At 48.6% G+C, this 13410-nt stretch overlaps 1 protein-coding gene across 1 annotated transcript; it reads left to right on the top strand.

Moving 5' to 3' along the window:
• Window positions 1-5273: 5273 nt before the first annotated feature.
• Window positions 5274-13348, top strand: LOC124232807 (apolipoprotein L2-like). The gene is made up of 3 exons (XM_046649719.1): window positions 5274-5965; window positions 7928-8054; window positions 11364-13348. The coding sequence occupies exons 1-3, from the start codon at window positions 5935-5937 to the stop codon at window positions 12202-12204; spliced, it is 999 nt and encodes a 332-aa protein (XP_046505675.1). The 5' UTR covers window positions 5274-5934; the 3' UTR covers window positions 12205-13348.
• Window positions 13349-13410: the final 62 nt, after the last annotated feature.

Here is a 13410-nt window from a genome sequence, read left to right as displayed (position 1 = left end):
TGGCTGGCCAAGGAGAACACCTTTGTACTAATCAGGCAGGTGGGAGCAATGTGAGCATCAACAGCCAGCTAAGGCCCAAAACAAGGGTTGGGGGCAGGCCAAGAATGGCAGAGAAGGATGGGAAGGATGAGCTCGAAGGTGCAGACCCGTTTACAAATGGTGTCATCCGGGATCCAGCCTTTTCCGCCTGCACACTCCTCTTTCGGCTCTCTGTATTTGATCTGGTCCTCGTGTCTCCTGATCTCCATTGGCTGCGCTGACTCCCAGGGTCACGCAGCATTCAAAGCAGAAGGAGGAGGAAGGGGCCAGCCAGCTCTCCTCTCACACCTGTCCCTTATGGCTGGAAGCCCCCAAGCCCCTCTCAGCTGACTTCCCCTTGTGTCTCAATAGCCAGGACTGGATCATGCAGTCACCCCTCACTGCAGAGGGGCCCAGAAAATGCATACCTGATGTCCAGGCCCTAAGATGAGAGGCAGCCGGGTCAATGGGGAGTCCAGTGACTTTGGAGGAGGGTGGAATTGCAGGGGAGCTGGTGGGCAAATAGCCTCAAAGGCCGTGGGAATCACTGTGTTGTTAAGATCAACTTTGAGAGCAAAGATCAGCAGCCAGAAATGGATGAGTGCCAGGAAATAACTGAGCTACAGTGGCTTGGAAAGAGAAAGGAACCCACTTGGGGGCCGTCCCCACTCTTGCGGGGCCTGCCTTGGTTGCCTGATGGCTGCCTCTGTTTATTCTTTCCTCCTTACCCAATAGAAGCAACATACATGCACATCCGTACTGTCAGTGCCCTCCAGCCTGAGGCCACCAGGGTCACTCCTGCAGTGAACAAGTTGCATGTATTACTCAGTGAGGAAGAACCATGGGCCTCTCAGGGGGAGGGTGTTAGAAAGAGCCAACTCTAGGATTTGGCCTTTGGTTGGGAGGGTCGGGGAGGCTCAGAGGAAACAGGGCCCGCTCTAGATTGGGGGCTGCAGAAAGCGGGGCAATCCTGTCAATGGGCGTCTCAGTACTCTTGTCTCTAGAGAGGGGAGACCAGGACGAGAAAAAAGCCATAATACATAAAGAAGAAATAGTCATTCTTTTTAGCCGAGGGCGGGAGTGTCTGGTGTCTGTTGGGTGGCACAGAGATCTTGGTTTTATCTCTGCTAAGACAGAATTCGGAAGTGGCCTTGCTCTGTCTCATTTTGTCCTGGTGTCTGAGTAGCCCTGTCTGAGGCTGCTTTTCTGTGAGATTATTTATGTCCGATAGGAGAATAGCATCGCCTAGCTGTGAATGCCAGGTCAGCCACCAAATGTCAGGGGCTGTTCTTTTTTTCTTTCTCAATCCTTGTAAAGAGTCACATAAATAAAGAGAAAAAAAATGCCCATATATATTAAGACTCCCCTTCTTATTAAAATCAATCAACAATTAAACTTTCCCCATTATACTAACTCCTCTTTGCATTACAACTTCCTTTTGTAAACCTTTATCTCTACCTTTTCTTATATATTTTGTCTCAACTCTTCTCATCTGAATATTATTATGAACTCATGGCCTTTCATAGACTCAATTCAGCCCAATTAAACATGATCATATAATTGTTATCAATTATTAGTATGGTTCTGTGTAATTTGATAGGACTTACCAGTGGGTCCCCCTTTGAGCACTACTCTGAACATCTTTGAAAGCATCCTTGCCTCTGGAGTAGCAGATGTTGCAGACCCATGGAATCCAGCTCCCCTCCAAGGAGTCTTGCTTCCCTGAGTGCAGAAAAGCCCATGGGCGCCTGTGTGGGTGGGCACAGTGCTGCTAGAAAAAGCATTTGTTGAAGGTTAGAGTTCACTCTGATTATTCTAGTTTAATATGTCACCATCCCTGCTTTCCTTAGAGAATTAGTGTCATCGACCAGTCAGATTTCTCCCACACTGACAGTTGTCACACAGTTCTTATTTCTTTCTGGCACTTAATCCAACTGCTTCCATCATCTTTAAGGTGGTCACTCCAGAAACCAACCCATTACTGTGCTTAGCAGTTACTAACTACTGTAAAGTGACTTCTGCCCTCTTAAAATTACAAAATAATCAAAGTCTTAAGTGCATTTGGTTAAAACAAATCAATTAGTGCAGAAGACTCTGCTCACCCCCTTCCCAATTAAAAGCCATGGTTTTTAACTTTGAGCTTCTTCTTTAGGTTGTTAATCAGCATCTTTAAATAATATTCTTACATTAGGAGATGGAATAGCGTGCGAGTGTGTGCTCTGGAGGCAGGAAGCCTAGATTTGAATTCCGGCTCTGGCACTAGCTGGGTGCTTTGGGCAAATTACTTAACCTTTCTGAAATTCTGCTCTCTTTCTTTCAGAGTTGTTGCGAGAACTAAAAAGGAGTTAATGCCTACCAAGCGCTTAGAACTCTGCCTGGTAGAAAGCAAATGGTCATCAAACACAGTAGCTAATAAATATTAGCTGTTGCATTTTTCTTTTTCTTGATTTTTAAAATTAATATTGTCTATTCACTATCTACCAGGATACATAAGGATTTCGCTTATTTTTATAATTTCTCTTATAACCCCTCTCCACCTCCTCCTGCTATCATTTTATCACTACATTTATAACCTCTATTAGAAACCTTTGTAGTTGTAAGTAACTTACTCACAGCTTTATTTTTATGGCCCCATCTGCAGCCGGCATTTCCTGGCTCCCCACGTTGTAACTTGAGGCTGGTAATTCTCCTTCTCCTCGCTCAGAGCCTCACCTCCCAACGTCTACCATTGTGCTTTAATTCATAGATTGATTGGCAACAAGTGTATGTAGTTCTCATATTTAAATGCTCTGTTAGTTCTAGAAGTTATAAATCAAACAAGGGTGTTTCTATTTTTGTGATATTTTAAACATTGTAACTGCCGAGTTCCCCCCTACAATACAGTTGCACGTGCTTATTGCACAGCTTTAGTTTTTCCTGACGTTTCGAATTGCCTTTGTTTTCACCCCTTTCACTGTTTGCCTTCAACATTTCATCAATTTCTCTGAAACTGTACATCGTGTGAGGTGTTACATCAAGTCTCCTTGTCTCACAGATCTCTTCGCTTCTTATTGCATTTGGACTGGCTGCTCTCCGGGCCTGCTGCATGCTTGCTGTACTCCTTGGGTTCCATTCTCTCTGGGTCGATTTTCCTGATTCCTGGAATCTCCCTCTCTCAGTGATCCTTCACCCCACCCCATAAACACACACACACACAATTTTTTTTGTTTGTTTTTTGCTGCAACTCATTCTCAAGTAACTTTCTAAGAAATGATTGTGGATGGTAACTTTTCTATTTCCCATTTAGCTCCATTTCTTCTCTCCTTCTTTTATTTTCTGGAAGCCTTCCTTGACTTTCTTTCCCAACCTTTCTTTAGGATTCTTTATTTTGTCAACCACCTTTTAATTCCCAAGATCTCTTTTTTTGTTCTATTATTGTTTTCCCCTCTCAGTGCATCTTGTTCTTAATTTGTGAATAAAATACCTTTCTAATCTTCCTAGGGACAAGGGTGCAAGTTTTAAAAACTTTTTTCCCATTTTCAAAGTTATCCTTTTCTTCTGCTGTCATTTCTTGATTATCTTAGTGACCCTTCCCCACATCATTGTCTTTCTCGTGTATCCGATCCTAGATGCCCATTCGTCTTGAAGAGGGAGGGAGGGTGATGGCAGGCTTCCCTGTGGAGTGACTGGATGAGACCCCTAAATGCTGAAATACAGAGATACTTTTTCTGCAGTCTTACTGTCCTCATTTTCCCCTCTGGCGTAGACCTAAGGCTGCTGTGAATGTTGGATGGGATGTGGGGCTGCTGGACTCACCCCCGCTTTCCCCCTCGGCCGCCCTCCAGTCTTCTCTCCAGCCTCTCTGGGGCTCTGGCTAGCAGGCCATTCTTCTTGCCTACGTGCCCTCTCTCTGCTTCTCCGACAGCAGCTCCCTCTACTCCTCTTTACTCAGCATCACTTCCCCATCCAGTCAGTCTTCAAACATCTGCTGAAGTCTCTGGTCTCCTGTTGACCCCATTCCTGATTCTTATGGCAGCAGAGCAAGGAGAGGCGGTGTGTGGGTTCTTGAGTCCAGCGGGAGCATTTGAACCTTGACCCCAGGCTACCACTTACAGGATTTTCTGACCTTGGGCAAATCACGTAACATCTGTGCTTCCTTTTCCTTATCTGTAAATGGGGATAGAAATGGCACACACTTCAATGGTTATTAGAAAAATATGAGTTATTATTTGCTAAATTTTTGAGCAATTCCTGGTACAGAGAAAAGACCACAAATGTCAGCCGCTCTTGTCATTAGCTATGGTTATACCTGTCAGGACCTTTACTATCGTTTCAGTCAGGCTCAGGGTGGGTAGTTGACAGATGTGCTTTTGCCTCTTAAAATAGGGCCTAAACGAAATCAACACTACCTTTCTTTCCTCATCTGCCAAAGCAAGATAATCACAAACAGAATTGAAAGACATACTCTCTTTATAAAAATCTGGTTTTTTTTAAAGATTTTATTTTTTCCTTTTTCTCCCCAAAGCCCCCCCGGTACATAGTTGTGTATTCTTCGTTGTGGGTTCTTCTAGTTGTGGCATGTGGGACGCTGCCTCAGCATGGTCTGATGAGCAGTGCCATGTGCGCACCCAGGATTCGAACCAACAAAACACTGGGCCGCCTGCAGCGGAGCGCGCGAAGTTAGTCACTCGGCCACGGGGCCAGCCCCATAAAAATCTGTGTTTTTAAAAGACAACTGAGAGCTCTTAAGACTGAAGGATGGAGACCCTCGTATATATGAATGTGATTGTAAACTGGTATAATTTTTTTGCATAACAGTGGGGTTCCAGGGATGAAAAAATGTTTGTGTGTTGATGCCCTCTGACCCTGTCATTCTACTTGTAGAAATATCTTAAGGAAACAGTCTCAAATGCAGGCAAAGTTTCATGCGAGGAGGTTGTTCTTTGCACTATTATTTACATGAAGAATTAGAAACAAGCTAAGGTCCAGGGGTTAATGAGGACAGTAGACAGGTCTGGGCGCCATCAGGAGGGCTCCGCGGTGCACAGCAGGGCTGCAGGGAGGGGCCAGCGCCCCGCAGGACCCCAGGCCCTTATGGGATGGAGGATCTCGCAGAAGCAAGGAGGGTACAGGCTTTGGGAAATTTATCGAGGCAGAGACTGGGGCACAGGGTGCAAGACATCACTGTGGAGTGAGAAGGGTATTTACAAATAAACATAAACACACGAGCAAGGATTTTCTTGTTAAATGGAGGAGAGAATAGTCCTCACGAACGTGGGATTTGAATCAGAAAGCCCTGGCTCTAGCGCTGTTGTGAAAACTTGGGCTAACCTGAGTTTAGGCGAAACCTAAACCTTGTGATGGTTTCCTCCACTTTAAAACGGGAGCCGCAATAGCACCCACCGCATGGAGTGGGGGTGAGTGTCCAGTGAGGGAGCACGTAGGAGCCCCGCACGTCACAGGCACTCAATCAATACTAGCCATTATCAATTAGGAAACGCAAATGTTCCCAAGCTCAGGTAATTTCCAGAACTTCCCTCCCCATGTTTTCTTCTCTGTTTGGTTTTACTGCTTCTATAACTTCTCAGACGGCCGTCTCCTTCTCTGTTTGTCTTCTCTTTGTGCCCCCAAGGACGATAGGACTCTGACTTGTCTCAGGAATAAGCTGAAGTGAGGTGAGTACTTTTCCTTCAACAGCAGCGAGCAGAGCCCAGGAGACAGAGACACACTTTGGGTTAAGTGCATTCTGGCATTTGCGGCCATCCCAGAGGGCACCGCTGGAGACCTGGCCCCTCGCTGCTCCCTGTTGCCACAGCTGGCTCACATTTGACCCCACAATTTGTTTTCTCTTCCCCAAGGGTGAAGCCACACCTCCTTCCATCCTGGACGCAGACTAGCAAGCTGTCAGGGAGAACTCTGAGATCCTGCGGTGACACCATGACCTCAGAAGCCCGTGGGGTCTCCCCAGGTAGTCGCTTCCTCTTCTCTGCTGGTTCCTACTCGTGACCTAGAATTGAGGGTGGCGCTTCCAGGCTGAGTTAACCTACAGAGGAATCAAGAAGGGGGTTGATCAGTGTCCTCCAGCCCATCCAAGGGGAGGCCCCACTGGAGGTCTCTAGGGACACCTCCTTCCAGGTCCTCTCCTCAGGGTGCTGTGGCCCAGGGGCCCACTTCCTCCCTCCCATGCTGCCCATCAAGTGACTCACAGTGAGGTCAGGACAGCCCACGGGGAGGTGGGGGACAGCAGAGGTTAGAGGAGAGTTGGTGTCCCGAGGTGGGGAGGGGAGAGGAGGTGACCAGCAACACTGGCAGGCTTCTTCTGCCTTCCCACCCTGTCCAGCCTCCCACCCTGCTCTGGGTGGCCCTGGGCGATTACCAACAGGGGTGTTCCCTCCAGCTCTTGCCCTGCTGTCGGCTCGACTGCTTTGTGAGGGGCAACATGCCACTGAACTGGACCCCAGTCTGGCCTTTGCCACCTCCCAGCTGTGGGACCTGGAGCACCTTTCCTAAACTCACCTGTGAAATGAGACTACTTCCTTCTGTTGTTACGAGGATGAAATATAATGTGTGGACGTGGCCTGGGCCAGTGCCTGCCACACAGGAGGTCCTCCCAAAACATTGTTGCTGTCCCCTCTACCTGGAACCTTTAGGTCCAGGTGGAAACCTCCCCCTCCCCCAGCAACCTCTCTTGGTTCACAAATGGCCTAGCCTGGGCTCCGAGGGGCCCTTGGGGAGCTGTGACCCCTGAGACCAGCCTGGGGGAGGAGGTGAGGCAGATTGATCCCAAGGATCCAGCAGGGTCCAGCCCCCACCCACTCGAAGAGCCCCCTCCACTGCCCATCTGGGAGCGGCGTGATCAGCAGGAGGAAGCCTCTGTGCGCGGGAGTTTCACTCAGTGGTCTGTAGGCTGGAACATAACTTTCATATTAAAAAAAGAAAGAAAACCATAGATGTACTCTAAGGTTGAATGCAGAAATCCCAGGAATTTTTAAAACATAAGGAGGCTTCAAAGTAACGTCAAAGAAACGTCTGACCTTGACCTTGAATTCAGCTGCTTGCTGGCTTTGGGCTGTCACTTCCCCTATCTGAGCCTTGCTTTCTTCTCCTGTGAAATCAGAATAATGCGTCTTTGTGGGTGTATAGCAGGAAGCACATTTTGTACTGCGTCCCAGTGCACATATACACACTAGTCCCTGTCTCTTATCTGCAATTCCGTCATCTCCATAATCCTGCAAACCACACATTTTTGGGAACTCATTTGGGCAGTGATCTTGCCGGGTCCTGCCCTGAGACTGTTTATAGTCATGACATTGTTGATCTCATTTAATGTGAAGATTCATTTGTTTCACTGTTGAAACACAATTTCATTTGTTTTCAGGGTAAATAATATACCATATGTGCCCTGAATTCTCTTTCTAAAGCATTAAAAATTCTGAATTCCTACGCACATCTAGATCCCAGGAATTAGAGAATTCGTTCTGGAGGCTGGAGTCCAAGATGAAGGTGCTGGCAGGTTGGTTTCTGATGAGGACTGTCTTCTGGCTTGTAGACGGCCGCCATCTTGCTCTGTGCTCACCTGACTTTTCCTATGTGGGCTGAGAGAGAGGGAGAGAGAGCTCTCTGCTGTCTCTTCCTCTTCTTATAAGGCACCAGGCTTATCAGGTTAAAGTCCCACACTTAGGACCTCATTTTACCTCAGTTATCTCCTTCAAGGCCCTGTCTTCAAATACAGTCACATGGAGGGGATCAGGGTTTCAACATAGGAATTTTGAGAGGACACGGTTCAGTCCATAGCACCAGGTAACTCCATCAAAAGTACCCCAGGGTGACAGCTGCTCGGGAAGATTAATGTTTTACCACTTTATATGCAATACCATTTATTACCCTACTACAATTTCTTCTAATCTTATTCTTTTTTCTTTCCACGTAGAGGGTGAAAATTTTCTTGAGGATGTCATTGAGTATTTCCGGAACACAGTGAGCAGAGAGGAACTGCAGGATCTGCTGACTGATGAGAATGCCTGGGAGCAACTTGTGGATGAAGCCAATTTGTCCAGGTGACCTCCAGGGGGAGCTGCATGAATGTCACCCTGATTACCCCCAGGGCTAGTTTCCTTCTGGCCGGCACACCTCCTCCAGGCAGTCTCCTGTGCTTGGGGTTGAGTATCTCCCTTCTCAACAATCCATGAGCGATAGTTCCTCCCTGTCATTTGCTGGCAGTGATTGGCCTCAGGTTGAGAACAGATGAAATCTGCAGGGGTCAGGTCATGTGACCTTGGGCAAATTACTTAACCACTCTCTGCCTTAGTTTCCTCGTCTGTTCAATTTTATTGTGAGGAAAATAAGATAACACATGTGAAATGCTTAGCATAATGGCTGACACACAGTAGGTGCTCAATTAATGTTAACTTCTAAAAAGATTGCTGGGGGTTGGCCCAGTGACCCAGTGGTTGGGTTCCGTGCTCTGCTTGGGCGGCCCAAGGTTCGCAAGTTCGCGGCCTGGGTGCAAAGCTACATACCGCTCATCAAGCCATGCTGTGGTGCCGTCCCACATACAAAATGGAGGAAGACTGGCATGGATGTTGGCTTGGGGACAATCTCCCCCACCAAAAGAAAAAAAAAAAGATTGCTTGGAAGTGACTGGGGTAGGGCAGGGTACAGTACCAAGAGTCTGCTTCCTGGAGATGAGAGCCAAGCATGACTTCCTTAGGGACAAGCCTGAAAAATCCTGACATAACGATTTTGTGCCCGTGGGGATTCTGGCTAGAGACCTTTCTCTCTCTGTCTAAGGAACTGGGCAAACATATCACCATCCTGCTGGCTCATAGGCGGGGAGGCTGAAGTGCAGCTGGCCTGAGCTGGGCTGGATCCTGACTCTCTCTGCCCAGCCCTGGGGCTTTGGGCTCGTGTCTTGGAGTCTCTGATTTGTCATCTGTTCAATGGGACTAGCAGTTCAATCTGATGGGATTGTGTTGAAGGCCTTAGAGTGAACTGCAGGGTCAAAGGTGGGGACCCAGTGCAGTCGTCCTTTCCAAAGGCCCAGGGTGGCCTGGACCAGGGTCAGAGCTGGGCTCAGCATGGAACCGGGTAGGTCCAGGTTGGAGGACTAGCAGGAAGGCTTAGGCATCGAGGCGGGACTAGAGTGAGGTGACTGAGGCTCTTAGGGCACAAACTTGAGGAGGCTGTGGACGTAGCAGAGGTCCCGTGAGTGGGAGAGGGGACATTTCTTCCCTCCCTGATGTGATCCCCTCGCTGCTGGGCACAGAAGGCCCTGGGGGATTGTTTCCTCCATGGCCTACCTGGGAGCTGGGAGGTTCTCCACTGCCATTTAGGACTCCCTTTGGGACCGCAGAGCAGCCCCTGACTAGTAGGAAGACAGTGTGGCTTAGTGACAACTCCCAACATCACAATGGGTGGCTGGCAATTTTGTGTGACTGGGGGACACTGAGGAGGCTCACAAGTCCCCGCCAAAGAGGAAAGTATTTCCTCCACTAGCCTGTCCCAGTGCAGGTCTCTTCAGTCTTAGAGAGTCATCCAGATGGTTCTTAAAATCTCCTGAGTCTGTTAGAGGTTCTGTAAAGTGGCACATGGCCTTGGTGCGCATGCATGTGAAGCTGTCACCAGCCTAGGTGTGAGCTAAATTGATGACACCTGAGAGGTCGAGGGTGCTGGATGGTGGGTCAGGAGTCAGGCAAGTGGGCTGGAGAGTCTGAGGGGAAGCAGGGTTACCAGCAGATGTCCTGCTTCCCACTCAGCTGGGGCAGTGGCTGGACCCAGTGACCTTTAGCTGGAGAGGTCAAAGGGCATCAGGCTTGGAGGAGAGCAGATGCCAGGAAGCTGATGAGTAGGTCCCTTTTAGCTCTGAGTTTGCTTTTTTTTTTAAATTCTAAGTATGCAGAGTTAGCCAAACTGCAAAGTCTGAAGGCACAGTCTCCACGACCTCCCACATTCTGACACCAACTGCAAATTTGGGGGTTCCCAAAACCACCCTCAGATTCAATAATTCCCTAGAAGGATTCACAGAGCTCACTGAAAGCTGTTCTACTCACTTTACACTTTGTCACAGAGAAAGGGACTCAGGTACAATCAGCCAAAGGAAGAGTCACATAAGGGAGAGTCTGGGAGGATCCCAAACGTGAAGCTTCCGTTGTCCTCAGGACACGTGACTCTCCTGTACTCAATGTGTGACAGTGCGCCAACCAGGGAAGCTCATTCTGTTAAAGAAAAAACATTATCCTGAGACTTGTTAAAATGGTAAGGAAGACTTTCCTCAGGGCTATTGCTATACATGTCAAGACTAACGCAATAAAGGAGAGAGAGACAGGGCTCAACTCCGAGTTCACCAGAGACAGCTGGGGATTTATAGCCAATACACAGAATGAGTGAGTTGATGGATGGAAAATTACTAAGAGGAGACTTCAAGGGCAGGGGGATTCTTGCAAAAGGCAGATCAAGAACTTACACATCAAAGGTAGGGGGTGAGGAACATGATCAGCTCTCAAGGGTGATCAGATATCAAGAGTGGGGAGATTCTGTCTAAACTGACTTAGTAGGATTCTTTCTAAGCCTGGATGATACAGCCTGCCAAGGACAGGACATGGAGGCCACGTTAAAGGCCTAGCTGAGAAAACAGCTCAGAGGAACCTGAGTAAAGTTCGGTCATGAAAAGAGTCTTTGTTGACCTGATCTTCAGTGTACAGAGTTTTTATTGAGACTCAATCGCATGCTGCCCACATGGCTGACCTGTGGTCTCCAGCCTCTCCTGGAGGTCAGATTAACATCTTTAATCTCCACTTCCTCCAGAGGTCAGAACCACATAACCCAAAGCCCCCATCATGCATCACCTTGTCAGAGTGTCCAGCGGCCAAAGACCCAGGCAAATGAAGACAGTCCTATCAGTCAGAACATTCCAGGGGCCAGAGGTCACTTCTCAGTAGGCAAGGCAAAGGGCAGACTTCTCTGTGGGTGAGGTTAATTCTTCACCATGCACCAAGAGTCTCTGAACGAAGGTTCTTCTGCTCCAATCCTACTCTTTGTTCATGTATGGAGTTCCCACTCTACAAACACTTTGGTAGTGATAGTGTTGACGTGTTCTTGAGTGAGAATCATCTCTAGCAAATACTTACTACCTAAGAGCATCTGAAGATGATTTTTACTTACTAATTCTCTGATTAACAAGTATATGGAGGATCTACAGTTTACAAAACATGTGTTTAACATTGAAAGAAAAATTACCTACATTTGTCAAATTCCTTTCCATATGATGGATAGTAAAGGCTCTGTGATTTTTGCAGGAGAGATCTTATCAAGCCCATTTTTCAGATAAGCAGACTGCCTGCTTAATCACTTGACCTTCATTGTTACAGGGAGGAGGCAGATGCGCTGCATGAAGGTCTGAACAAGCTGAACACAGACCAACTGGACAGGGAGAAGTTTCTGAACGAGTTTCCTCGGGTGAAACAGGAGCTTGAGGAGCGCATCGGAAAGCTCCACGCACTTGCAGACAAGGTTGACAAGGTACACAGGGACTGCACCATCTCCAACGTGGTGGCCAACTCCACTGGCGCTGTGGCTGGCATCCTCACCATCCTTGGCCTGGCTCTGGCACCCGTGACAGCAGGGGTCAGTCTGGCACTCTCGGCAACTGGGATGGGGCTGGGGGCAGCAGCTGCTGTGACCAGTGTGTCCACCAGCATCGTGGAATATTCAACCAACTCGTCAGCAGAAGCTGAAGCCAGTCGCCTGGCGTTATTTGACAGCAATAAAGGGGAGATAGTTAAGGAAACTCTACTTCACGGCGCTCCCGACATTGTTTCCATATCAAAGAATTTCATCGAAGTCGTGGAAAATATTGGGAAGAACATCCGTGCTCTCAAGGTAGTCAAAACCAAACCTCACTTGGTAGACCACGCCAACCGCCTCATGACTGTTGGGGAGATCTCAGGCCGAAGGGACAAGCAGGTGAAGAAAGCTTTTGGAGGTACTGTTCTGGCAATGACCAAAGAAGCCCGGGCCACAAATGTGGCCACCGTGAGTGTCTCCCTTCTGATGGATGTGATCAGCCTTGTCCAAGATTCAGTGCATTTGCATAAAGGGGCAAAGGCAAACACAGCTGAAGAGCTGAGGCAGCAGGCTCGAGAGCTGGAGGGGAAGTTGGAGGAGCTCACCCAGATCCATGACATGCTGCAACAGGGCCTCATTCCATGACCCCAGGGCAGTGCAGGGAGCAGGGGCATGTGCTGGACAAAGGCTTGGAGGTACTTGTTAGAGGGAAAAAGGGGGCTAGAGAAAGTTTCTGGGACTGGGCGTTGAGGAGTTTGGCATTTCTGTAGCTGAGCACAGCAGGGAGGGGTTAATGCAGATGGCAGGTGGGTCAGAGAGAAAGAAAGAAAGTGGAGCCTGGAATAAGGGGGGGAGGGGATTGGGAGTGAGGGGAATGGGGAGAAACCTTCGATTTTGCACTAAAGAAGACACTGGGGGCATGGATAGAGAGAGAGCTGTGGGGGAAGAAGCAATGAGAAGGCTAAGAATACCAGAGCTGGAATCAAGAGCAAGCTAGAGCGTTAGAATTGTTGGAATTTGGAGAAGCAGCCCGGCTCCCCTATCGACCCTCCCCGTGCTTTGACCTCCCGCCAAGAATGCAGTCTTTCCCCGTGGTGGTCTTCAGCCCCGCCTTTGCGTGACCAACCCACCTTTGTCTTCCAGCGAGTTCATCTTAGTTATGGTACAGGCTCTTGACACCAGCCCTGATAGCAGTTCCCCTACACTGAACCCAGCATATATGGGGTTGAAACCAAAACCCACCACCCCCGTTCCTGCTTCTGTAGCTCATCTCACATGCAAACACCTGTTCCCTTAACCTTTGCCTCCTTGAGCTCTACGACCAAACAGGAGTTACAAGTTGCTAAAGCCCAGGTGGCCTGGAGTTGGAGGCACGGGAAAGTTTAGCTAATCATGTGTCCTTGAAGTTTGCCAAGAAAACTGCTGTCTCAGGAATATCAAAGAGTGGAGGCTTCCCAGACCTCAGCTCCTCGACTCCCGACGCTCACTTGAACCCACCTCAATCTGGAAGACAAGAAGGAGAAGGATGCCCACCTGCCATCCTCCTAACCCACCATCCCATCTCCCCCTGACCCCCATCTCCCCTCCCCCGCCCTCCCTCCTGCGCCCCACCTCACTACAAGCAGCCTCTCAAGGCCAAAGGCAGGCTGATGAGAAAACGCTGGCCCGCACAGCTACATGCGCCTCCTCCCCTTCCCAAAACCCCAAATAAAAATCCCTACTTGTTCCTTATTGGGGAGCTAGCAATTTTGAGATGTGAGCCCTTGCTTTACTCCCTGTGCTTGGCATAGTAAAGCCTTTCCTCTTCCACTCAAGACTCTGTTCTCGTTATTTGGATTGTCTCAGGTTCAG

The sequence above is a fragment of the Equus quagga genome, unplaced genomic scaffold, assembly GCF_021613505.1.
Source record: "Equus quagga isolate Etosha38 unplaced genomic scaffold, UCLA_HA_Equagga_1.0 119058_RagTag, whole genome shotgun sequence".
NCBI lineage: Eukaryota > Metazoa > Chordata > Mammalia > Perissodactyla > Equidae > Equus > Equus quagga.
Note: the sequence above shows the minus strand (reverse complement) of the source record. Positions and strands in the feature narration are given on the sequence as shown.